Source organism: Crocodylus porosus, unplaced genomic scaffold, assembly GCF_001723895.1.
Source record: "Crocodylus porosus isolate Cpor-Errol unplaced genomic scaffold, CroPor_comp1, whole genome shotgun sequence".
Lineage (NCBI taxonomy): Eukaryota > Metazoa > Chordata > Crocodylia > Crocodylidae > Crocodylus > Crocodylus porosus.
Window position 1 is genome coordinate 52,136,171 of NW_017728907.1, and position 24,392 is coordinate 52,160,562.

The 24,392-nt window shown below is 37.7% G+C and overlaps 1 protein-coding gene across 2 annotated transcripts in view; it reads right to left on the bottom strand.

Moving 5' to 3' along the window:
* Window positions 1-24,392, bottom strand: part of FAF1 (Fas associated factor 1) — a 297,443-nt gene that overhangs the window by 134,157 nt on the left and 138,894 nt on the right. For both annotated transcript variants that reach the window (XM_019531400.1, XM_019531401.1), the window contains exon 8: window positions 8,325-8,411. In XM_019531400.1, the coding sequence (XP_019386945.1) occupies window positions 8,325-8,411 (87 nt within the window). The remainder of the gene's footprint in view (window positions 1-8,324; window positions 8,412-24,392) is intronic.

The following is a 24,392-nucleotide window of genomic DNA, read 5'->3' on the forward strand; positions in this document are numbered from 1 at the left end:
CTGCCAAAAGAAAATAAGAAACAGCTACAGTCCACAATTTACCTGATTCTTGACAATTTCAGTGTTTCTGAAGTCCTAAATATCAGCTGTGAAACCAATGCGGCTATTGTTAACTTCACCTTGCTTTTTTGTTTTTTTAGTACTGCTACGTGAGCAACACCAGAGGCAATGGAGTGGACTCAAAGGAAAATTAAGAGACCATGGCTTCATTTTACAATCAGCTCACATTTGAAACAGTAGTATCAGTTTAAAAACATGAAACCCTAAAGTCTACACAGACTAAGGTCTTCATCTGCCAGTAAAATGGTGCCCAGCCATTGCAGGAAGTAAGTAGTGTTATTACTAAGTTCTGCTTAACTCTCTTTTTCTTTCCTAAAAGGAGGACAAAATGTGGCATAAGCCACTTAAGATACAAGGAGGTTGAGGGGAGCTGGGCAGCGATTTTAATTGTTCAAGTGGCATTGAGCACTTGCCAAATCCCACTGACATCAATATTAAAGGCACTGCTTAAGGCAATTTAAGCAAGCCAACTAATTTGTGTGGGAAGAGCCTGCTCTCAGGTGTTTGCACCTAGTTAAGTCTCATTACCTTGTTACTCAGAGCACCTTGTACTAAAAAGCAGGACCTAAGACGGTTTTATGAATGCTAATAGTGCAGTACTGACAGTGGCTGACACAGGCTATAAAGAATAATCACCCACTTTGAGTCAGTCAATTTTCTGCCTGGCAAAGAGTCTGCTATATGGAGTATACTCTATTCACAGCATCAAACTTCCAATACAATGGCAGGTTACCTTAAAGGTACATTATCCTGCCTTTTCTGTTGTTGATAAGGTTGCCACATAAAGGACCCTGTAACAAAAAGAAAGGCATAAGGAGACCATGCTGTGCTGTCCTTGCCAATTGAGTCTCAAAGACTTGACTGTGAACATATTGCATTTCTCCAACATTCATTGTCCATTATGAGCTTGATGAGAACATCCTCAACTGGGATTTTTTACCATTGGAGACTGCTGTCTCAGTGAAACTGCTAACATTAGTGCACAAGTTGAGGTCTCTGAAATCTCAGATTCCATGCCTAGGACGTGCTTAGAAAACCACAAGCCTCTCAGTCGCTAGCTTTTTTGATGTCAGTCTGCTCCTGAGAAAGATCCAGATAATCTTGTCCCAAAGATAAAATACTCATTATGGCAGTTGAAATACTGGCCACATGGAAAAGCAGACTGCCAAGCAGCAGACGTTCCACATCCTCTCACTGCACTGCCCCAAATCAATCTTTTTGCCATTCTTATCCAAAAGAAAGATATGACTTACAAGAGAATTTTCATCCTCTTACTGATTATTGATTCTACCAATGAGCCAGATAATAATGAAAACCTTGGTGGCTTTTAATACAGTCCTAATTCTTAGAAGGTAGCTGCGTTCAAGGCTGCTGTGAATCAGATGTTCTTAGTCAGGTCCAACAGCAGAATGGGTAGCCGACATTTCACTTTCTCCTTCATGCCTAGGATGTCAAGACGGCCAGAAAAATGGTGGAATAGTCCCATAAATATGTGGGGAGAGACAGACGCATGAATACGAGATGCAAATGATTTTTAGTCTATATGGAATGGTGTAAACCCTATAAAGTTGAGACAATATCTTTAAAAAAAGTCAAATTGACAAAACTCAACTGTCCTGATTCTTAAATACAATTAGGCAATTGTCTTAATTTTCGTAACAAAAATATTTTTCCCCAAATCCTGTTATCCTGCCTCTTAGAACCTTGCCTTAAACAAAAAATACTTTATGCTTTATTAGGTCACTACTTAAGTGCACTTTTGTTTGAAATACTGACTAGTTACAACAATATAATGACATTCTAAATCTAAAATCCTTATTTATATATTTAAATAATGAATTGACTTCATTCTCCAAGAATGTATTTGTGAATAGCTGTAAAAGTCTCATATCAATAACAGGAAACTGATTTCCTCTGTTAATACAACATATTTGTGATGCACACTGTACTCAAGAGGTTTTGTTTGGGACTAACCAGCACACCAAACCAGGACATAATTCCCAGTGAAATGACCATACAACATAAATATACTGTATTTAACAATTCTGTTAGTAAACTTCACAGAATATTATGTCTCCTGAGTCTTTTCCTGGAAGCAGCCCAAATATTGGGACTTTATGGCAAGCTGTTAACTAGTATTTTCCATTATGCTTTTCCAAAGTTGTAAGTATAACCACAATGAAACTCAAGTTTAAGTCTTCCAATTAATGATAAAAGAGAGGAGTATTCCTTTCACATATTAAAACTAAAAGGACCCTTTCCCAGATCCACTCTATTGAATCTGAAGCTTGTGGATTACCCAGTATTTGAAAGTTTCTAAAGCAAAGTGAATTTGAGTAAAAATACTGTGGAAGTTTCAGATTATACTTTCAATCTAGTTATGGAAAGTGTTCGCTTCCTAGTAATTCATTACAGACAGAGTTTGGGTTTTTTTAATTTATTCTGGTGACAGTTTTGACCTAATACAGTGTAGGCAAATTGCAACATTAGTTTCAGATCCAGGTTTGATATGAGGACTCTTCACTTTGTCAGTAAGTTCAAATCAAAACACTAGCACACATTAAGATTTACAAAGCAATTCAAGAGATTTAGACTACATCTATACTGCTACCTAGGGCTTTTTCTAGGCCCGACATTTCAGCACAACCTCCCACACCTTCTCTCCCCAGACATCCACATGATAATCTCTTAGATCATGAGAATATAAGAAGTGCCATACTGGGTCAGACCAATGGTCCATCTAGCAGAGTATTCCGTCCGCAACAGTAGCAGGGGTAGATGTTTTTAGAGGAACAGCACTGACCCAGACATATCCCCTATTCATTTCCCTCCCCAGCATCCAACATTATTGGTTGAGAGATTCCATTAAAAAAAAAAATAATAATAAAATCTCTAGCCATTCCGTTCAATGACTATTAATAGATCAATCATCCATAAATTTATCTAGTCCCTTTTTGACCCTGGCTATGCTCTCTGCTTCTACCACCACTAGGGACAATGAATCGCACAAGTTAACTACCAATCGGGTGCATCTATACATGCAATTAATAAGACATGATAAACTGTGGAGTGTTTTGAGCCTGAGTCAACTGCTCCCAGGCGCAACATCTATACATGCACCTAGGACAGCAGTAATCTGAGCCAGGGCAGAGCAGATCCCTGCTGATTGGGCTCATTGGGCACAATGTATACCCCTGGTCACTGTCTACATATGCATTTCAGCACAGTACAGTACTCCACCATAAGATAGTACTATTCTATGGTGGAGGTAATTCATTTACTGCGTGACAATACTGGTGCACATGTAGATTGTGACACATTACTGCGGAGCTAATTAGCCTACTCCACAGTAGAGTGCACATGTATATGCACCCACTGCATTAAAAAAGTACTTTCTCTTGCTAGTTTTAAAAGCATTTCCTATTAATTTCAGTGAGTGCCGCCTAGTTGTAGTATTCTGGGACTTGGTGAATAACAGGTTCCAGTTCACTTTGTCCACTCCCTTCATGACCTACCTGTACACAGTATTCAATATGTGGGCAAACCATGGATTTACAGAAAGGCATGATGATGTTCTCCATTTTGTTTTTAATTCTCTTCTTAATGAGAATTCTCTGCTCAACATTTTATTGGCTTTTTTGGTTACCTGATTTTTTTTTTTTTTTTTTTTTTTATTTACGAGAAATTCATACAGTTCTCTGTCCTGAGTCATAACAGCTAGCTCAGAAACAGAACTGGCTGTGTACAGTTGTGGTTATTTTTTTTTTCCATGTGCATTACCTTGCACTTGTTGAACCATCAGTTTCTCATGCATGCTAATATTACACCTTCAAGAATGAGGCTTGCTTTCTCTATTATCATATTCACTTGCATGTTACACACGTGTCTCCCCAAAACATGAGCCATCCAAAATTCGGGTGCGTCTCTTAAGTGGTGAGGCTGATTCTCCACCAGAACAGACGCATGAGATCACTGTAGTGGTTGCTACTGCTCTCCCTTCTCTCCTTGCCAGCAGCATGGAACAGGATAGAGTTTGGTTTTCAGCATGGCAGCCACAGTTTTAATCATTTCACAGCCACTGCTAAATTGGTAGTAAATTTTGACTGAGCATGGCACCCTTAGAAGGATATAAAGGCACCCCAGGGTCCCACTGCACCCTGGTTGAGAATCACTGCTCCCTACCCATAGCCAGTCTCCCTCTCTGAAAAACAGTATCCAAACTTGGTGTCAAACATTACAGTATCCATTACCTAAAAATAAAAATGCTAAAATCTAGTAAAATATCTTCTGAATTCACTTCTAAATACAGTGTTACAGTATACAATGTAAAATCATTCTGGACACCATACCAAATTATGTGCTTCTAAGTACTATTTTCTCCACCCCCTCCATTTTCCAGAATAGTTCCACCCTGTAATAGCTAAACAAACAAAATAACTAAATATTGCAATATGTGCAGGAATTTTAATTTACACATTTTGGACATAAAAGCATAAACCTATTAACTGACCTAAAAAGCAAGTCTTTTTGTACAGACAACAGCCATGAGAAAATTCTGTATGAGATCTAACCACTGGGGGGCAACACAGAGGTATGCTGTTATACAAATAGAAAATGGCGTGCTCCTCCTCCAAAGGGGTGTAGCAATACGGAGTAGACTTGGCTCCAGTTTATTAGAGACTGGGATTCTTTTCCCAACTCTCCCCAAAGTTAGCCTGCGCAAGTTGCCAATAATATTCTCTGCAGAGCAAGTGAAAGATAGTTGCCAGTCTTAGAGCAAGGATCTGAGGCTCTGGTTAACAATATGAGTTGCAAAGGGCACACAAATATTGACAACAGACAGTAGAAAAGTTAAAGCTAGAATACCGCAATCCTTGAACTGCAACTCAGTGCATGCCCCTCTCAAATACCAGGCAGCATATGAGGAAGGCAGTATTTTTCTCCCTCTCGTTTTGTTTCTTCCAAATCATATAAAGGCTTTTGTATACATTTCTTCTGAATTTCACCTACTACCATTTATTGGAAAAGTAGGTGGGCAAAACAGCCATAATAGGATAACTTAAACAAAGCAGTAAACTAATTTTTAGAAATGGTTTTAGATCAAATGCTTTACTGACATAACCAATAAATAATAGCTTTAGTAAGAAAAAAAAAAAGAACCACTGGGCATTGGCTCTACTTATTAGTGAAACAAAAGTCAGGGAGCAAAATCCTGGTTCCAGTCATGTAAATTAATGACCCACTAACTTTGATGGTTCCAGGATTTTAACTCAAACAGATATGCAAACCGATGAGATGAAAGAAACCTAGAAATATACTTTTAGTTTTATGTAAAAGAAATCACAGTATTTCCACAGTGTTTTAAACATTTACTTTAATACTATATACTATTTACCTCGAAGGCAATTTTTATAATTAGATTTCAAAAGTTAGAGTTCATTTTAATTGGTAATGAAACAACAACAAGCATGATCTTAGCAGCTCTTGTATTCCCATAAAATCAGAACAAGTGAACCACATTTCAGCTTTAGACGAAATATTCTCCTCGGCCCTACCTGACAAGCTATGTAACATTTAGATTTGTTTGTTAGTTGAAAACAGGCTTCTATTTTAATCATGAAGGACTACCATTATTTTTAAATCTTTCTAACTTAATTTTAAATCATGAACATGCCAAAATAGAGACTAAATCTTTAATATTAAATTAATGATGTTTCTTATGTAAACCCCTAAAAGCAGAAGAAATTATTTCAAACTCATGCATTTACATTGTTTGCATTTTAATTAGATCAATGGATATAATTCAGTGTTAAAATTATTCATACTCTCTAGAAACTAAAAATGAGTTCTTGTTAAAGTGTAAAATGAGATTTCTGAGGGCTTGTATGTGCCTTGTTTCTCACAGTTAAACTGTCACAGCATGAAAACATTCCCCTACTTGTAGAGCTTTAGATACCTGTCTCCCTAGTGAAAGTGTGCAAAATGAAATTAAAGAGTTAGTGACAATTCATACAGTATCCCATATTTCGTTAGATAAAACTACACACAGAGAATATATTTTAACTCTAAAGGGAGATGAGGCAACAATGTTTTAAATGACTATTGACTTCACTGAATTTCCTAATAATGTAAGAAGACTGAAGTCTATCAGGTTCATAAGAGACTCAAGATGATATAGGAATCCAATTATGGGAAGTCTATTTAGTTGTCCTGTTTGCTAAGCCAAAGGTTAACGAGAACTGCACTGAAAAAACCTCCTGTGGTATTACAAAGTATTTCTTATGCTGCATAAAATGTAAATGAAAAAGTATTCTAATCAAGGCCTCCTTTAACTCTTTAATTGTGAATTAGTAGCATACTCTTATACAACACAGCACACTGAGAACTCTATACAACACAATCAAAAGTGATTAGGAAAAATCTGCCAGTGAATTAAAAAGGGCTACTTAAACAGATAAACCTCATTACTAAATATTTATTACGGGCAAAGGGAAAAATGTTCTGAGAGTTCTTGCTAAAGTTAAATCTTTACAAGTATTAAGTTATATGGCCTCTAATTTCAGATAGAAATTAATTATATTTTTGCTGGTAACACATTGAGATGTTTACACAGCTGACATGTCTCAGCTGCACCAGATTCAAGCAGTGGGCTTTGAGGAGCCTCCTGTCTTGGAGCAGATGACTCAACATTCACCAATTTCATTAAACATGAAAAGGGAAAAAAATTACCTGCAACAATGTCACTTGTAAAAACAGACTTAAAACAGATTTATGAGTTTTACACACCCAGGACATCCTATCCACAGAAAGGTTTTCTTTTCATTTATTTAGCTTTTGTTAACGTCTCTTAAGACTTAGATTAGACATCTTACATTTCTACCCATTCGGTTTGACTGAATTTAAACTAGTAACTAAAATTCACCCATTTGTCCAAGACTGTAACTGCTATGAAACCATATTTATTAGATCAAACATCGTATCTGTAGTTTCAAGTCTGCTCAATATATGGGCATAGATCCCTGAGTAAAAATAACTGTGGTGCTTAAAAACAAAAGATTAGGGATGTTCACAATTATTTCAGATGTTCAGTCAGTCTTTGCTTTGCTTCATTAACTTAAATCATTCATCCAACATTTAAGAAGTGTAGTACTCATCACTTCAACAAGTTGTTACTTTAGGAGGACTGGAGATTGGCAGTTCTATCTTCAAAGTATATTATTCTAATATTTGTAGAAAGGAAAATCACTAGTTACATTTTCATTTAATAAAATGGTCATATTTACTTGGCTTCAACTAAACACTTAGCAAAGCAGCTTTTTTCTTTTTGTGCCAAGATTGGTAACCATCACAAAAGCTAGATGCAAAATATTTTTTTAAATAAATGCAGACCTCATTTGCCAGTATTAACTGTGTTACCTCCGAAAAGATGGAAGTTGCCTGAGCAAAAATGAAAGTGAGGATCTCTGCAGAGAGCAATCATACACAATCAGGAGGCAGGATGTAATGTCTAAACAACCTTCTATAGTGGTTTGCAGGATTTCACAAAACGGTAGGCAAACATAGAATAAACTCATTGAGTGAGAGCTTCCAATACATCAGCCTGAAATAGGAAATTAATACTGTCCTCTGTTTTTTTTAATATTAGTAATTTTAAAATGGTCACCTGGCATATAAAAACTTAAGTAACGTCTTCTATATTCTGGTCAGCTACACGTTTATCTGTATTCTGTACAAACAGGTGTAAACTTGTACAGCACAGTTTCCGGTTCAGTGAAAAAAGGAATGCAAGTGTGCGAGCATTTCTGTTAACTTCAACAGAGAGACTTGCACACTTGATGTCACATATCTGTATGTACCTGTGTACCTGTGTAAACTGGGGCCTTAGGCCCGATTCAGCAATATATTTATGCACGTGCTTACAGTACTTCTGGAAAACAAATGCTTTCCTCAAATCTGGGCCAAAATGTATACCAGCACAAGAAATTCCACTGCATCCTTCAGTGTTGGGCCCTCTAGCTCTCATATGGCAATACACTGAGGCACACACTACGTACATGTGGAGAGTTTCAGTGGGACTATTACATGTTTCAGTGCATCCATCAAACTGGGGCTTGGTTGCTCAACACATAAAATAAGGCCCTAAATAATGTGCAACTTCCATACTTTCTAGGGAAAAAGTGATAACAATTTTTTAATTCACACAATAAAAAACCCAAGGACAACTGAGCATTTACTGGAAGAGCCAAAGATACGAAAGTACTTACAGAGTCATCCGTCGCAGAAGGAGGCCAGCCTTCCCACAACTGGTGACGAACAGGAATACTAGTTAGGTCATAAACGTTCCGCTTTACCTGTCAAAAAAAAATTAGACATACTTTCAAAATACACCTAGCATTTCAAACATGACTAAATTACTTGCAACATGTAGGATGGAAGGCTTTTTTAATTTAGATTTTTATTTTAAATGATTAATAGCAGCAAAGGTTCCTTTTACATTCAAAAGCTCAGATTTGCTCCAGAAGATAACATACTATGGCTGAATACACAGTAAACGGAAATCTAGAACTATCAAACTTCATTAAATCCTTAACAAAAAACATAAATTATGATTTGTTATTATTATACGAAACGATAACTGTTCATGACATATTACAAAGTAAAAAGACATATTACAAGAACAAATTGAGGGGAGAGAAAACAGAACAACAGCAAGATAATTTCTGTTACAACTGCTACTGGTTAACCTGCTCTGTTTTCATCCTAAAAATCCTAGATTTATGGCAAATTTAAGCAGGAGTCAAATACAGCTTCCTGTTGTATACATTTCTGTATTGTGTATTTTAAGGGAGGAATATCTAAATAAATGAAAGCATCAGGAAAGGAAACATATAAATACGGTTCAACGATAATATTTTCAATTATTTCTTTAAATAGACAACCATATGTTAAGCGAGTTTACTTTGTTGTTACTATTTACTGAAATACTATGGTTGAATTAATGAGCTTAAGAGCCACAGTGGTTGTCAATATGGCAGAAGAACAGAATCTGAAAACAAGCAGGATACCACAGAACGGCAGTTTACAACCGCTCACCCTAAAATTTTAACAAAAATCTAACAAATTGGCATTCAGATTGACCCATTCAGAGCCACATGATCCCTGTCCATCTGCTTTGATGAGTGTTTATGTAACAGGAAACAAAAATCATGAATTCTGTTTGTATTAAAACAGATTTCACAAAATCAGAAGGATATCATTGCTGCATTTGAGTAGTTTCAGCTAGTCTCACAGAGTAAGTGCCAGAGTTTATTCAGAGGCTTCTTATGGATGAACCTGTACAAAGACAGCCAGTGCACAAACATATGCCAACGCTAGCCCTTCCAATGAATCACATGAACAGGTAAAGTACCTGCAGCAGAAATCTGCATGGCAAGTTGACAGTACTGTGGTTGAGAGACCACCTAAGATACAGTTTCTCAAGGTCTAACAGAAAATCTTAAAATCATCAATTTCTTATTTGTTGCAACGTGTACCAAGATTGAGGGATTATAAAGGCCTTACTCACAAAACCGGTTTTCAAAAAGGTTTTCTAACACTGTGAATTAAATACACCACTTTTGTTTGTTTCTTAATAAAAGAAAAAAAAAGGAGGGGGGAAAAATCTACCACCTGCAATTATAAAATCTCTCATTACTCCCAAATGAGTTATCAGCAGGGTTTGATTTCTAGATCTTCAGTTCCCAAGCACAGACTGGTACTATTCACCTTACCGAGTAAATTCCATCTAGCTCAACTCCTAGCGGGTTTAACAGAGATATACTAACTAAAGTACATTCATCTGGTATATCCAATTTGGAGGGCAGCATAACTATATGCATAACATTTGTGTTTACCATAGACTGAAGACCTAGATTCTACCCCAAAATTTGGCTGATAATGCCATGGATAATCTCTCCATTGTTTTGCTTATAAAATGGCAGGGGCTGATACTTAATTGTCTTATAAAGCAGTGGTATGAAGCTTTGATCAATAAAGTCTGAAGTGCATGAAAATGTAAGTAGAAAGAAAATAAAAATCTTTAAACTAGTTTCTCTCTCATAGGTTATTGCACTTCCCCTAGAAGGGCAGTATTCTCTCGCAAAACAATACCTGTGAGATGCAACGGAAGAAGAGGCTAGTTTCAGCCTCAAATTCAAAATATCAAGCAAAATCCGTTAGACTTGAGAGGCTGTTTAGTCATATAATGGTCAAACACTGCCTCTCAACCTATCATTCTAAAAGAAATAAATATGATCTGTTTTACTCCAATGCAACCAAACAAAACAATTCTAACTATTCAGTTATTTAACATTTCAACTTTATATCCCCTACCTTACCTGCATTATGAAGGTTGAGATGTATTGCAAACTGATAGCAGCCTTTTTTTTAACGGATGAAGAATAAAGACTATTTGCAATATCAACGTTATAGCCCTTATCTTACTTAACACAGAATGATCCGACTTGTTAAATCTGTTAGTTTTTCTATTTTAAATTCATTTTAAAGCATCTCCTTAAAAAGCAACATTCAGCATCTGACCTCCTTTTGTCTGGAATCATCTTAACAGAACACTGCACAGACTCGTCAAATTGTCCATATAGTTAAAGCTCTTTGATAGCTACATTTGCAAAAATTAGTTGATAATTAGCAAAGTTATTAACAAAGTATGTACCTAACTGCTATGCTCATAGATATGTAGGGAGAGGAAAAAATATATATACACATCAATCTTTGAAAGGCTCCCCATGGCACTACTGTGTCAATTCTGCACACCATGGCAGGCCTGCTACAAGAACAGCGGCAGGGGTAATAGTGGCCCCAGAAGCACAGAGATACTTTTTATATTGACTAGTAATGCCTGTGTTGCATAACAGATTACTTCTGATTGTATGAAAATACATGGCAAGTCATTTTTAAGAGGGGGTGTATGTGTGTGTGTGTGGGGGGGGGGGTGTTCATGGGTAACACACACACACAAATCTATTTTTTAAACTCCCAATATACACCTTGGAAAGAAGTGATATGTGAAAACTCTGGAACGCAGATTCAAACAAACAGCTTTTCTTCAGTCCTCCTTAACAAGAGTTTAGCCTGCTGTGCAGCAATTGTTTCACAGTCACATCAGGGTGAAAAAATGGCATTACTCAATATTGACCTCACAACATCTCATCAAAATGTTACCAAGCTAATCTGTGATCATAAAAACAATTTGCTGGTTCTTGCCATGCTAGTATTACCTTATGAAATGTTTCAAGCATTTTTTTTTTCCACAAGAAAAATAGCCTTCAATTACACATAGAAAAAGAATCTTGTTGAATATTAGTCCCACAATATTGAAGTGTTTAAAATGAACTATTAACTATTTTGTAATCCCAAACTAATTGTACTTAGTCACACACGATCAATAAAACAACATAACATTATTTTAAAAGGGGGAAAAAAAAAAACCTTCTCAGAATGTGAAAATAAACAGCTCTGGAGTTGGATTCCTTGCATTCCATTTTAATGCCAAAGTACAACAGCATGGCATTATGAAATAAACAGTATTTTCCTTCTTTCATTAACTCATCTGTAACTGCACTGATTTCAATAACATTCCTCTGCTATTCTAAGCCTGAAAGGCATGCTCTGGTTATAGTGTTATGTTGGTATAAAGCACAATGCCAGACTGATGTGCTGAACAAAAGTGATCAAAGTTAAAGTAATTTTAGCCAACGCACAAGTATTCTGCTGCATTATTCTACCAGAATGACATCTGTTGAGCAACTCGTCACAGAATAAACTAGTTATTATAGACAGGCCATGTCTGGTAGGGTACCAAGTAAAACATATTAAGGTAATGTTTGATTAAACAAACTACTGGGGCTAAACTCATAACTAGATTTTGAAAACTTGCCAAAATAGTCGTATTTCAAGACACAATCAATTACTTAAAGGAAAAATACATTTGCTTTTCAAATACTATGCTACTCTCATCAATGCAGTAATTTGGAGGAACTGCCTTTATTGATAGTTCAAATAGTGATAAAGAAGAAAAACACAGAAGATACAAAGAACAGATATACTTCCTGATAACATGTAAAAAACTCCCTCATCCTCATTAGCTGTCTGAATGCCAGTTTAAAGCTATGCTTTGTAGGGAAGAGAAAGATCTACAAATACAAACACAACAACATTTTAAAATATTTTTAAATACAGACCAGTGGAATAAAAATATACATAGGCATTCTTGAATACATTCACACAAAAACAGATATTGGACCCATAACATCTTCAAGACAGAGATGAGGAGCTGGATTTTCGTGCTTAAGTTCATATGCCATGAATAGCAGGAGTGAAATCCTTAAAAACTTGCTTATAAAAGAGTCTCTAACTTCTGGTGCCATTTCACAGCACTACATTTTTGAGATGATTGGTCACATAACCTCTTCCCTGATCAATACAAAAGAATAATTGACAGTACTGTCCTACGCACAGCTCCAGAGCTGTATTTTTCCTTGATGTCAAAATGCTACGGTGACCTGCATATACTACAGAATGTAGTTACTGCCCAAATTATAATCTCTCAATTTTATGATTTAGAACCAAATTATTATGTAAATGCTTGTATTTGGTTCTGAGATGCAAGCTGTAGCTATATTGGTCTATAGGCAAAAAGAATCAAAACTTGTGGCAGACGTGATATCTTTTATTAGACCAACTAGGTAGTTGCAAAATAATTCCTTTAAATTGCAAGCTTTTGTGCACATACACCCTTCCTCAGGCATAGAAGAATGCAAAGATTATAAAATTTCTTCTAGCTGGAAAAAAAATTCATATTTCACAGAAGAGCTGAAGATGATGTAAGATCTCCTGATTGGAATACAACACCAAATGACATACACCACCTTTACTCTGCCCTCTTCTGCATGCACAGGCCACTGCTGGGGAAGCACACAAGTCTTACCCAAGCTCATCTTCATCTGGAGGTAACCAAGGAAGAAAGAGAGATAAAACATGTTGATGATGAAGTAGAAAGAAAATAATCTAGCTTCAGGAAAGTAGAAAACTAAAGCCTGTAACAAGATTTAGGCAGATTTGTATTTTATTTTCCCCTGACAGTTTTTTAAAAATATGATGATAAAGTTATTCAGAGAATAATTAGAAGATATAGTCACGTTGTAGCTACCCAAGTGAACAGATGATACTCAAGGTCTGTACATGACCATGTTTCATAGTTTCACAGTACCTAGGGTCAGGAGGGACCTGAACAGATCATCTAGCCTGACCCCCATGTTGGCAATAATATAATATGGTCAAATAAACTCAAGGGCTCTGCAGCAGGTAACATGATGTGAAAGTGTTTATGAAGGTCTTCTGTACTCTGGTGAATTTCACCCAGAAGGAAAAAGGAGTTATTTTCTTATCTTTTAATTAAAAAATTTAAAGTATTACCAAGAAATGTCTCATTCACCAAATGTTAAAAGTAAAATATTACAGCTGAATCAGCAAAATTTGATCACACCTGAGACTGTATCTTTGAGTTAAGTAATCACACCATTACCCAACTGTAGTTTTCCCAGAGCTGTTTTTTGTATATCTACATATGACACAATTTAAATAATGTACATCATGAACTTACATTACTCGTATAATTCAAGATAATTTATATAAACTGGTACATTTGCCAAGATGCTGAAGTCTGTCCTGGGGATACAGGCTGGGGTCAGCAACTTTTTGCCAGCTTGTGACCTAGTTGTGGCTGCAGGTTGGAAGTCTCCATTGTCACCTCACCCCCGTGGTGGCCAGCTGCCTGCATTCACTCTGCTCCGACACACTTGCACTTCCCTCACTGAAGATTTCTGACCCCTTCTTCACTGAGGGAAGTGCAGAGGCAATGGAGCAGCTGGCTTTGCAGTTGGGGGGGAGATCAGTGGCATAGCACAGCTCCATGCTCGATCAGACCTCCATGAACCCAATGCATGCAGCCCACAGGCTGGAGGTTGCCCAACCTGATACGGGCAACTTAAAAGACATTGCAAAAGTAGGAATGCGAGTAGGGACATAAAAGGAGATGAGATCAGATACAAACAGATATAGGTTGTATGGGCACTCATGGCATGAAAGAAGAGCTTGATTTGAAAGACAGGATATGCAGCCAAGACGAAGAACATTTTCAGAACAGACAGATATCAGGCACAGGGACAAAAGAAAAATATAAAATTGTAGACAACAAGATTTGGGGCAGACTGGTTGAGAAAGAGGTAAGAAAAAGAGGCCAGAGCAAATAAAGTTATAGCAATGAAGACTAGATATGATTAAAGCACAAACCAGGGTGTTAGCAAGTAGCAAGTGAAAAAGGGAAGGATTTTGGCATTTTTACAGATGAAGGAGAAATATGATTTAGGAATAGCCAAGATGTAGGTAGAAATCTCCAGTATGATACGGTTGTAAGATCAGAAAGATAATAAAGTTAAAGACAAGGATGATGGGTCAGAAAAAACGTTATTTTGGGAAGAATATTTTTAGATGATTGTGGACATCTAACAAGTTCTTAGAAAACATTTTCAGATTTCAGAGTAGACAGATGGACTGGAGTAAAAAGGTTGATATGGGAATCTCATGCAAAGAAGTTATAGCTAAAATCATGGGAGCAGATAAACTGCAGGTCATACAGAGATAAAACAGGAGGCAACTGATAACAGAATCCTAGAGGACCCAAAGACTGAAGGCAATGAATGAAGGACAAGCATATGATATTGATAGGGCAGTCAGCAACAGATACCAGGCGAGCAGAAAGTCAAAGACATCAGGAGAGAGAAGAAAACTAGGAGAAGTGATCAACAATGCTAAGTACAACAGAAAATAACCTTTTACACTTAGCCAGGGGAAGGCTATTGGTAGACAATCAGAAACTAAACTGTTAACCTTCAATATAAAGTAACACATGCACTAACTTCTCCTAGCCACCGATTAGTATGATGTAATACAATACTTGTTTCACAACAGCAAAAGTCCAAAAGCAAAAGTAAGAGTTTTGCTCGAATAAAAGACATGATTCTGCTTATGATCTCTCCACTTCAAAATGTGAAAAATGAAACTGTGTCCTTGATCACTGCTTCAGAAAGGAAGAACTAGCAGTGAAGGAATTAACCAATGGCACAATGAGAATGGGGAAACAGAGAAAAAGACAAAGCAGAGGATAGGGAATTGCCCCTGTAAATAACTGCATTACATCCAGCTTCTATTTCTAGTATCTTACTAATGTTTAAATTGTTTTTGTGTAATAAACTATGCAATCGAGATTTCAGAACCAGGCTCACTCTAAACAATGTTGTGCATTTCTTGAAGGCTTGGACAGGTACCATATCTGAACCAGTGTAATCATTAGCACTTACTTACACTGCTGTAAACTATAAGCAGATATATGACACACAACAGCACATCGGTATAGGGTACATAAACTGAGTTTAGAACAATTCCAGAATAAAACAACGGTAAAACTACACCAGTATAAGTCACAAAAGGTTAAGTATTGTAACTGGAGCTAACCTGACATAGCCATTTTCTACAAGCAAACAGAATAACACCTGTTTGCCCACCACCTGGTGTAAAGGTGCTGTAATAGTGTCAATGGCAGGTAACCACCCTAGAATAGCTAGCGCGTGGTGTCAAGTCAGTGCATGCAGCTGGGCCAGCATGCCAGATCACACCATTGGATTGATCCCATATGCCAGATCTGGCCCACAGACAGACCCCACACCACTCATCTGGTCTGCAGAGCCAGAAGCTGGAGCATCACTGGTTTAGATCACTGCTAAATATTGGATTTTGCCATTTTGTAAAAAAACCCTCAGATTTGGATGTGTTGACATTTCCATTAAAAAACTTGCTGGTTACGTGATTATTAAAATCAGTTCTGTTCTGAAAATTAGTAGAAATTATCTCTGGCAGAGATTCTTACTAGCAATTTAAAGAACAAATATGAAAATGTCACATTTAAATAAACTAAGTAAAATAAGAAATAGAAGTTATAAGTCATGTTCCCTCTCTCCAGTTTTTATGCTTTATTAGAAAAAAATCTGAGCACTCAGAATTTTACAGGCCACTACTGCATGAAGATAAACCACAAACTGTAGGTATTTGGTATATTTTAAAAATCAGCATTGCAGATCCCCCTCAAAAAACAAAGATATTAGAAACGGGCATGATGGGAAAGGGACACCGAATGGTCTAAATATAGTTTCCAAATTTAGAAATATAGAGATAATTCTTGGGGAGGACTGTGAGGATACACCATATTACGGGTTGATATAAAAAAACCCAGCAAGGGGAGAAGAGTTTCCGAGTAGAGAGTCTGGAGGTAAACAATATAAATGAAATGGACCACCAACCTCTACAACCCTAGTAAAACTTACCCAAATGTGGGTATACAGAGATGTCTATCTGGTGAACATTTTCTGTATGTAGACAGGCTGCTAAAAAGCACAGCAGTGAAGGATTTTTTAAGATATGCATTTGAGAAGCACATAACCCTCAAGTTCACTTGCACAGCCATGGATCAACACATGGTACACTCAGAAACATTCATTACAAAAGTAGATGATACAACAGCAACAGAAATATTCTTTGCAGCCTCTCATGGTTTCTCAGGCAGATTGACTATCACAGATTTACTTTCACAGTTGTTAGTATCCCAATTTCACTGTCTCTGTTTCGTTCTTGGGACCTTATGCTTAACTGAAGTTAATTTGGTACCTCAGATATGAACATGTTTTTTTCCCAAATAAAACTCTTCTGTATCATATGTTGAAATATATCCCACACAGTAAAATGAACTATTAGTTATACTAATGTATCTCTGCAGAAACAATTTTGTAGCAGCTAACTTGAATGCGCATCTTACACTGAACATGCATAACAACACTGTTGAAGTAATTTTGTAACCATGAAGGTCCAGGAATTATATGAGAGCCAAAGATTTTGTTGGATAGGTTTTATTGGACTAACTTAATAGCTGAGATAAAGACAAGACAAGCTTTCAAAAGCAAAATGATGAATGGCTTTCAACAGAAAGCTTGTGCAACTTTATCCCAACTACACAGTAAGTCCAATAAAAGATATCATCCAAAATAACCCTTGCCTCTTTCAAAAGACATCATCTTAATTTGAGAAAGCTGAAACTATTTAGAAAGAAAAGAAAAGAGTAAGGGAATCTAACAGTTTATCTTTAAACGGCTTTCTAATGTACAAGCAACTCCTGATCTCCAAAAAGAAAGAAAGAAAGAAAGGAAGAAAAAAAAAAAAAAAAAAATCAGATTATCCCTTCTAAATGACTTGCTCCTATGATGCAAAAAGGGTTCTGCTGTAATTAGAATTAGCAAAATGCCATAGATGCACATGGTATAGTAAAAGAGGACGGCTGTGTCAAACATATGACAGGTGCCCTGCTCTGAAAGACTTATTGTCTAAGGGCATCTGTGAAAGCATTACAAAACAAACAGTACAAGGCAGTATGTATAAGGTATGGCGAAGGGTCATTTTAGTTAGAATGCATTACAGAACAGGTGGGCTTTAAAGAGCGTTTTGAAAGAAGAGAGTAACAGAGCTTTGCACATATTAGTCAGGAGGCTGTTCACAGCCTAATGGATGGTATGTATAAAAAGGCGTGAGCAAAGACAAAGAAGTATATAAGTACTCCGTGGCGCAGTGTAAGGAAAAGCAGGGCATGGGCAAAGTTGAGGACAGAGGCACCATAATCCTGTGGATGGAGTTCTCAACTGAGTCAGGAAACCTGGGTTCCAAAGTTAACAACCTGAAAGTCATTTAACCTCTCAGTTCCTCGGTTTTCCGTCTACAAAATGGAGCCTGTAATGTATTTTTTAAATCAAACGTTAATATTTAGTTCTTTCTCTTCATCATCTTTCTAGAAGATGTTACAGCTCAACCAGAAGTTATGAACTCCTGGAGCTGATACAGAAATTACTGTTTGAAGGTCTATGTCCTGCGCTGTGCAGGAGGTCAGACTACATACTTATTTTTATTCTTTATATTACAATAGTCCATAGGATATTAAAAAAAAAAACCGTGACCTCATAATTATTAGATGCAGGCAGAGGTTAAAATATGGAATCATTATAGAGTGAAAGAAAAGGATCTTAAACTTGGTGCAGAAACAGATGGGAAGAGAAAATACAGGATTGTTCAAAATATGTAAGAAAGAAAAATTACATTAGAATCCATCAGACATACTGCTTCCCGTAGGAAGAGAGGGGTCTGAGGTTGATATATTCAAGGTGTAAAATAATCAGCGTGTGAACGAGCCATTGGGTATTGAAAGGCAGGGATGACTGGGATTAAGATTTATTAAAATGACCAAAAATTTCTGAAGTTACTTAAAAAGGATTTAAATATTTTTGGTAACAAAATAAACGGTAACAGGAGACTTTTTCATAGATTGATATAGATGAGATGCAGTCTGCAGTCCAATTTTGTTTTTCCACTCAGTAGAAATGATTAAGACAAAATGTCTTCTCTGTAATTTTCACAGCCTGTTTAACAGCATTTGTTACTTGTACCTTCTACTGTGTTGTGAAAGATGAAACAACTGGTAGCAAATAATCCTCTACTATGTTCACAATCTGTCATACAGAAGTTTAGCGAAAGCTGCCTGGCCTTTTTGCAGTCATTCAACTGCAACCCAAAGTGGAGATGCAGTTGCAAACTGCCAGTGCATGATGAAACTATTTCTAATTTGTTATAAAACTGAAATAAATCGCCAAAAACTGCTGTTATTACTGTAAAATTCCAACTGTTTGTCTCTTCCCTCAACGACAATGGAAAGGCACTGACTAGGGAAGCTGTGGACTTGCCATCCCTGGGGGTGTTCAGGAAGAGGATGGGCAGCCACTGGTCGGGATGATCTAGGTGTAACTATGCCTACAGTCTACTACAGATATTTCCAATGCTTCTGGACTTTCTGATTACTCCTGCCCATCCCTTTCCTGCTACATGAGTCAGGGTGTTTTCAGCCTCCTTCAGAGGCAGCGGGTGTTGGCTGTAGCCAAGGCTGGGGATTTTGACTGGGGTGGGCCAGCGCCCCTGCTGGAAATTGAAGCCTGAGGTTCATGGCTGCAGGGTCTTGCCCTTCTGCTCAGTCAGACTGATCGCCATATCTGGGGTTAAGACGGACTTTTACCCCATGGTCAAATTGGTGCAGACTGTGGGGGTTTTTCCCTTCCTCTGCAGAAGAGGGTATGTATATTAGCAACCTTTTACAGAAGCGGGATACTGGCTTCATTGGTTCCCCTGCTTTCCCTGTGGCAGGCTAGGGTGTTATGTCTTGTGTTGTCTCGGGGTTTACAGAAGTGTTACAAAGAGTTTAGAGCAGAGGTAGACAACGTCCTGCCCATGGGCCGGATCTGGCCAATAGTGGACTCCATTTCCCAGCAGTCCCTGCCCACATGGCTGGAGCTCGTTTCCATGGAGACACCAGCATCAGCTGCACTGTGGTAGGGTGGGGCTGGGGTTTCCATGGAGACTGGCCCCAGCAGTGCTGGCACACAGCAGTGGTGCCAGCCTCTTCCTGGCAAGGGGGTTGAGGAGCAGGGCTGTGCTGCAGGCGGGAGCGGGGCAGGCTCAGCTGCTGCCACCTGTGCAGCACAGGCAGCAGCAGCACTGGGAGGGGTGGATATGGGGGGCTGTTGGGGTGACTACAGCCCCCCAAGCACCACCCCTGCTGGCAGAGTGTGTGGCAGGTTGCAGAGCTGCTCTGGAGCCCGGCTGGGATCTTGTGGCAGCAACAGTGTGATCCAGAGCCAGGGCAGAGCTGCGATCTGCAGCCTGCATGCTCCGGGCAGGGGTGTGCAGGCAGCAGATTGTGGCTCTGCCCCAGCTCGAGACCAAAATCTGCTGCCTCCGCACCCATGCCCAGAGGATACAGGCTGCAGATCGCAGCTGCCCTGGCTCTGGATCACACTGTCACACTGCCAGCGCTGCTGGGGCTGGTCTCCACAGAAACCCTGGCCTTGCTATCACAGCATGGCTGCTGTTGTGGTCTCCATGGAAACCAGCCCCAACCACGTGGTCAGGGGCTGCTGGGAAATGGAGTCCGGCTGCCGGCCAAATCAGCCCATTCTGCCTACCCCTGGTAGACTATGAATTGTATAGCACGGTTTGGATAGAGATGATCCTGCCTCAGGCAGGGGGTTGAACTAAATGACTGCTGAAGGTCTCTTCCAACCCTACTTCTCTACAATTTCTATAAGACATAGTCTGATTCAATATGATAAATAAAATAAGCAATCAAGTATTAAGCTGCAGAACTTCGCTACGTGTGATGCTATGTTGTTTCAATGGGCTACATTTTGTATTTCCTGACATAGCAGGACTCTCACCCTCCACAACCTTAAAGATTATTTCTTGTGACTTGAATTGACACCAGACGTATACCTGAGAGCTAAGAGAGCACAAGAAGCACTTGCGTTGTTTCCTAAAGATTTTTTTAATTAAAGGCTAATGAGTTTTTTACAATATGGTTTTCTGAATAACACCAACCTTCACTCCTAAATATGGTGGGTTACATTAGTTGCATCTGGGAGTGATCATGGTGGCCAGATGAACCATTCGCCACATCCTTGCTATTCCTATCTAGTGGGATAGGAGTCTCGTGAGTATAAACTAAACTGAGTAGCAATTTTGTCACTTGGATTAATAGGGAGATTAATGACAGGTAGATGCTCAAAATTTATTGCATTCAGAAGTCGGCCTCTTACTCCAAACTGCACCTTTGAAATTCTCTCATAGACTAAACTCATTGTTACTTATGATCTAAATGACAATTTAAACCCTGGTCCCCAGAATTCACCGATTCACAAGCCATTTGTCCCTTAATGCATTTGCCTGCACAACAAACTTCACCACTGACCGTATCCATCCACTCCCCTGACCACCTGTTTTTAGGGTAAAGAAAGAAAAAGAAAAATCAGTGTTAAAGTCCCAAAAGCTGTTCTGATCTTTCTGTTTCCAGAAAATGTGTCAGAGTCAAAGTACCTTTTAATTTAAGACCGGTTATCTATCAACCAACTGGAGAGAAAGGGCATCATTAGGAAAAACAGAAATTGTTTTTGTTTGCTTTTCATTATCTAAATTCTAGAGGACTGATATAATAAACTTTCAGTAGAAGCATATCTCTTTTCTTCTGCTAGAGAGAACAAAATCTAGCCAAGGAAAACTGGATCATTTTAAATATTTGCTAATTTAGTCTTTGTAATAGAAGATAAAAGGAAATAAAGAAAATATTGCATTAAAAACTAGTACTATACAAGTCACAACATCTATTATGCTCATATGCCCTCAAAGATCTGAGGGAGGGTGCTTGATGACCAAAAGTTTGTCCAATAACTCTCCCAACTATACAATTGGTTCAATGAAAAATATCACAAAAAATCCTTGCATCATACATCTCCTGGGCCATGATGGCTACAACACTCCAACGCTACTCAAATATTTGTTTATTCTTCATGTTTTGCTACGTATTTCACAGCACTTCCAGACTTTGGATCACAAGGCATCTCCTACTAGCAAAAAGACCTGGCCTGGGAGTGATCATGATGGCCAGATCAACCATTCGCCACATCCTTGCTATTCCTATCTGGTGGGATAGGAGTCTCGTGAGTATAAACTAAACTGAGTAGCTGAGTAGGCTCTTGGAGCCTAGCATTTGTTCTAAGTACTAACAGAAGACAGACGTCTACAGAGGAACACAAGGTACTCTCTTCCTATGTGCAAGGCTTAGCACATTGTATTGATTTCAATAATATTGTGGTATTACAACAGCAGGTCAAAAGCCTTCCAATAACATGATTCACACCTTCATCTTTTATATACTGTTTGCAAAACCAACTGTAAATAGGGAAAAATGAGGTGCGACATGAGACTCTTGTCTGTCTATAAAGCCCTCTTGGTAAGCTGAATGTATAACAGAGCAAACTGCTTAAAACTAAAAAAGTGTCTTTTTTTTTTTTTTTTACAACTCTAATGTAGTGAAATGTTCTTCCACAAAAATTAATGGAAACCCATATATTTGTATTAAACATACATACTATTGATAAAATTTTAAATTCAGCTCACAATAAATGTTAATAGTATGTTTACTGAGGTCTTGGTCAAGTCTTTAGTAACAAAAATAGTCCTTTGTTATCCCTTCTATCTCATTTTCAGACCTGCCACATCATTACTGCAGCTTGGCTTTCCTTGGCAGATTAACTGCCAGAAAGTATCTACTATAACTGAAATTTGTCTCCACTGTAATTAAAAAGAAAGAGTTAGCTTTAAGTTTCACATCAGAAATTTGCAGGTTTTTCTCCAAATGCATTAATTGTATAGCATACTGTAAAACCTTCAAGTTATTTGCACCAATTACAAATGGTTCAATATTAACATCAACATTTATATTTTCATGTGCAGAAGATGACCTGTTACACTACTAACAAGCAGGTCTCCTATATACAGAGAAGTTATATTTAAACCGAGAATTCAGTCTATTTAACTATTCACTAACAAAGCTATTCCTTAGCTCATCTCTGCCATAACCTGTTCTATTCAAAAACATATGGGAAAAGACATTAAATAACCACTGCGAACCATGGACTTCTGGTATTAGTGCTACACATTGCATACCCCTATTCATTATTCCACCTCCCTTGTTTAATCTATCATTAAGATTCAGTGACCCTACACTAAATTTAAAGCAGATCCTTCCTTCCTCCCATGCCTAAATTCACATACTTTTCTAGCTGGAGATGCCCTCGAGTATTAGCCACTCTACAGGGTTTCTCTAATCTCAGCTCTGAACTATGTTGTGCTATAGAAGCAAGAAATTGCCGTTTTACATCTTTAACTATGGAGGCTTGCACCAAAAAACCCGATCTCATTTACTTAAGAAGATAAAGAGGAAAAAAAAATCACTTTATTTATCATATGCAGACAAAAATTGTAAAGGGAGATATTTCAATGTGCTACCTCTTCTCACCCCAACCAACATACACCTTATTTTACTGACAACACAACCCAAAAGCTATTGGAAGTTTACTGATGTTATATCATCAAAAGCCTGTCCTCTGTTTTCATTTAAACTGAGTTCATTTCAGCATGAAATGAGTTTTTAATAAGCAACAATTAAAAGAGCAAGAAGAAGATGAGAGATCACTTCTAACAAATTTAAAAAATGGAAATAAAAAAGGCACGGCAAACACATTTGCTTAAATGACTTGGTTTCTTAATGTTACATCCTTCCACTCTTTTTCCACATAGATCATGCATTAGCAGTGGGAGGAGTGCGGGTGAAAGAGTATTAATAGGTTTTAAGGTCCATATCTGAATACAAGAGAGAGAGAACCCATATTCTGAAAATACAAAATGCTTTTGTGTTCATTTTAGCAGTGAATCAACCACATTTATTTACATCCTTTCAGAAAAAAAATATGAAAAGAATTAGGCAGTGCAACAGCAATAGTACAACTTTCATCTGAAACACTACAAGAAAATAAGTTGAGAATGTGGAATTTGAATGCAACTTTTTTGATGTTCACTGAAAATAGCAGAACAAAATTTGCATCAACTGTCAGGCAGAATAAATATTTCGTATTTATTCAAATACATTTTAAGAATTTTTTAACACTTGGATGGAGAGTTGAAAGAAACACAGGAAAGAGACTGGACTCTGTTTACATCTTTATTTCTTTCACTTGACTAAAGTCTTTTCCAAGCAATTCACCAACCTGGTAATAAATCTCTGTAGAATAATAAAAGATGAGGTGGAAGACAGATAACTAGGACTGAAGTTGTCATAGTCATGGTGTACTGGGTACCAAACTTTATAAGCCCCACTCCAACTACACCTGTTCCTTCTTAAAACGACCAGCTATCATAGAAGAGTTGAGAATTCTTAACAACAAAGCAAGAAAATACAAACCCAGTGCTGGAATGTACATATACAGTCTTTGAAGTATACTACAACCATTACCTTTTTCAATTCGTCATAAGGAAGGTCTGCAAAGTGCACACAAAATGTGGAGAATGACAGGGGAAAAAAAGTCAGCAAAGAATGAGAAACGGAACCAATTCCTAAACAAGGACCCTTTAAAGTCTGTGACACAAAGTACCTCAAAGACAAAATTTAGAGGTAAAAATATATTTAAATCCTGGGAATCCAAGAAAGAAACCAGCCTTGACAACCTGGAGTTTTTCTAGAAAAAGAGTCTACATTTGCTGGGCATAAGTAATGAAATACATTTTCATCAGACAAATTCACT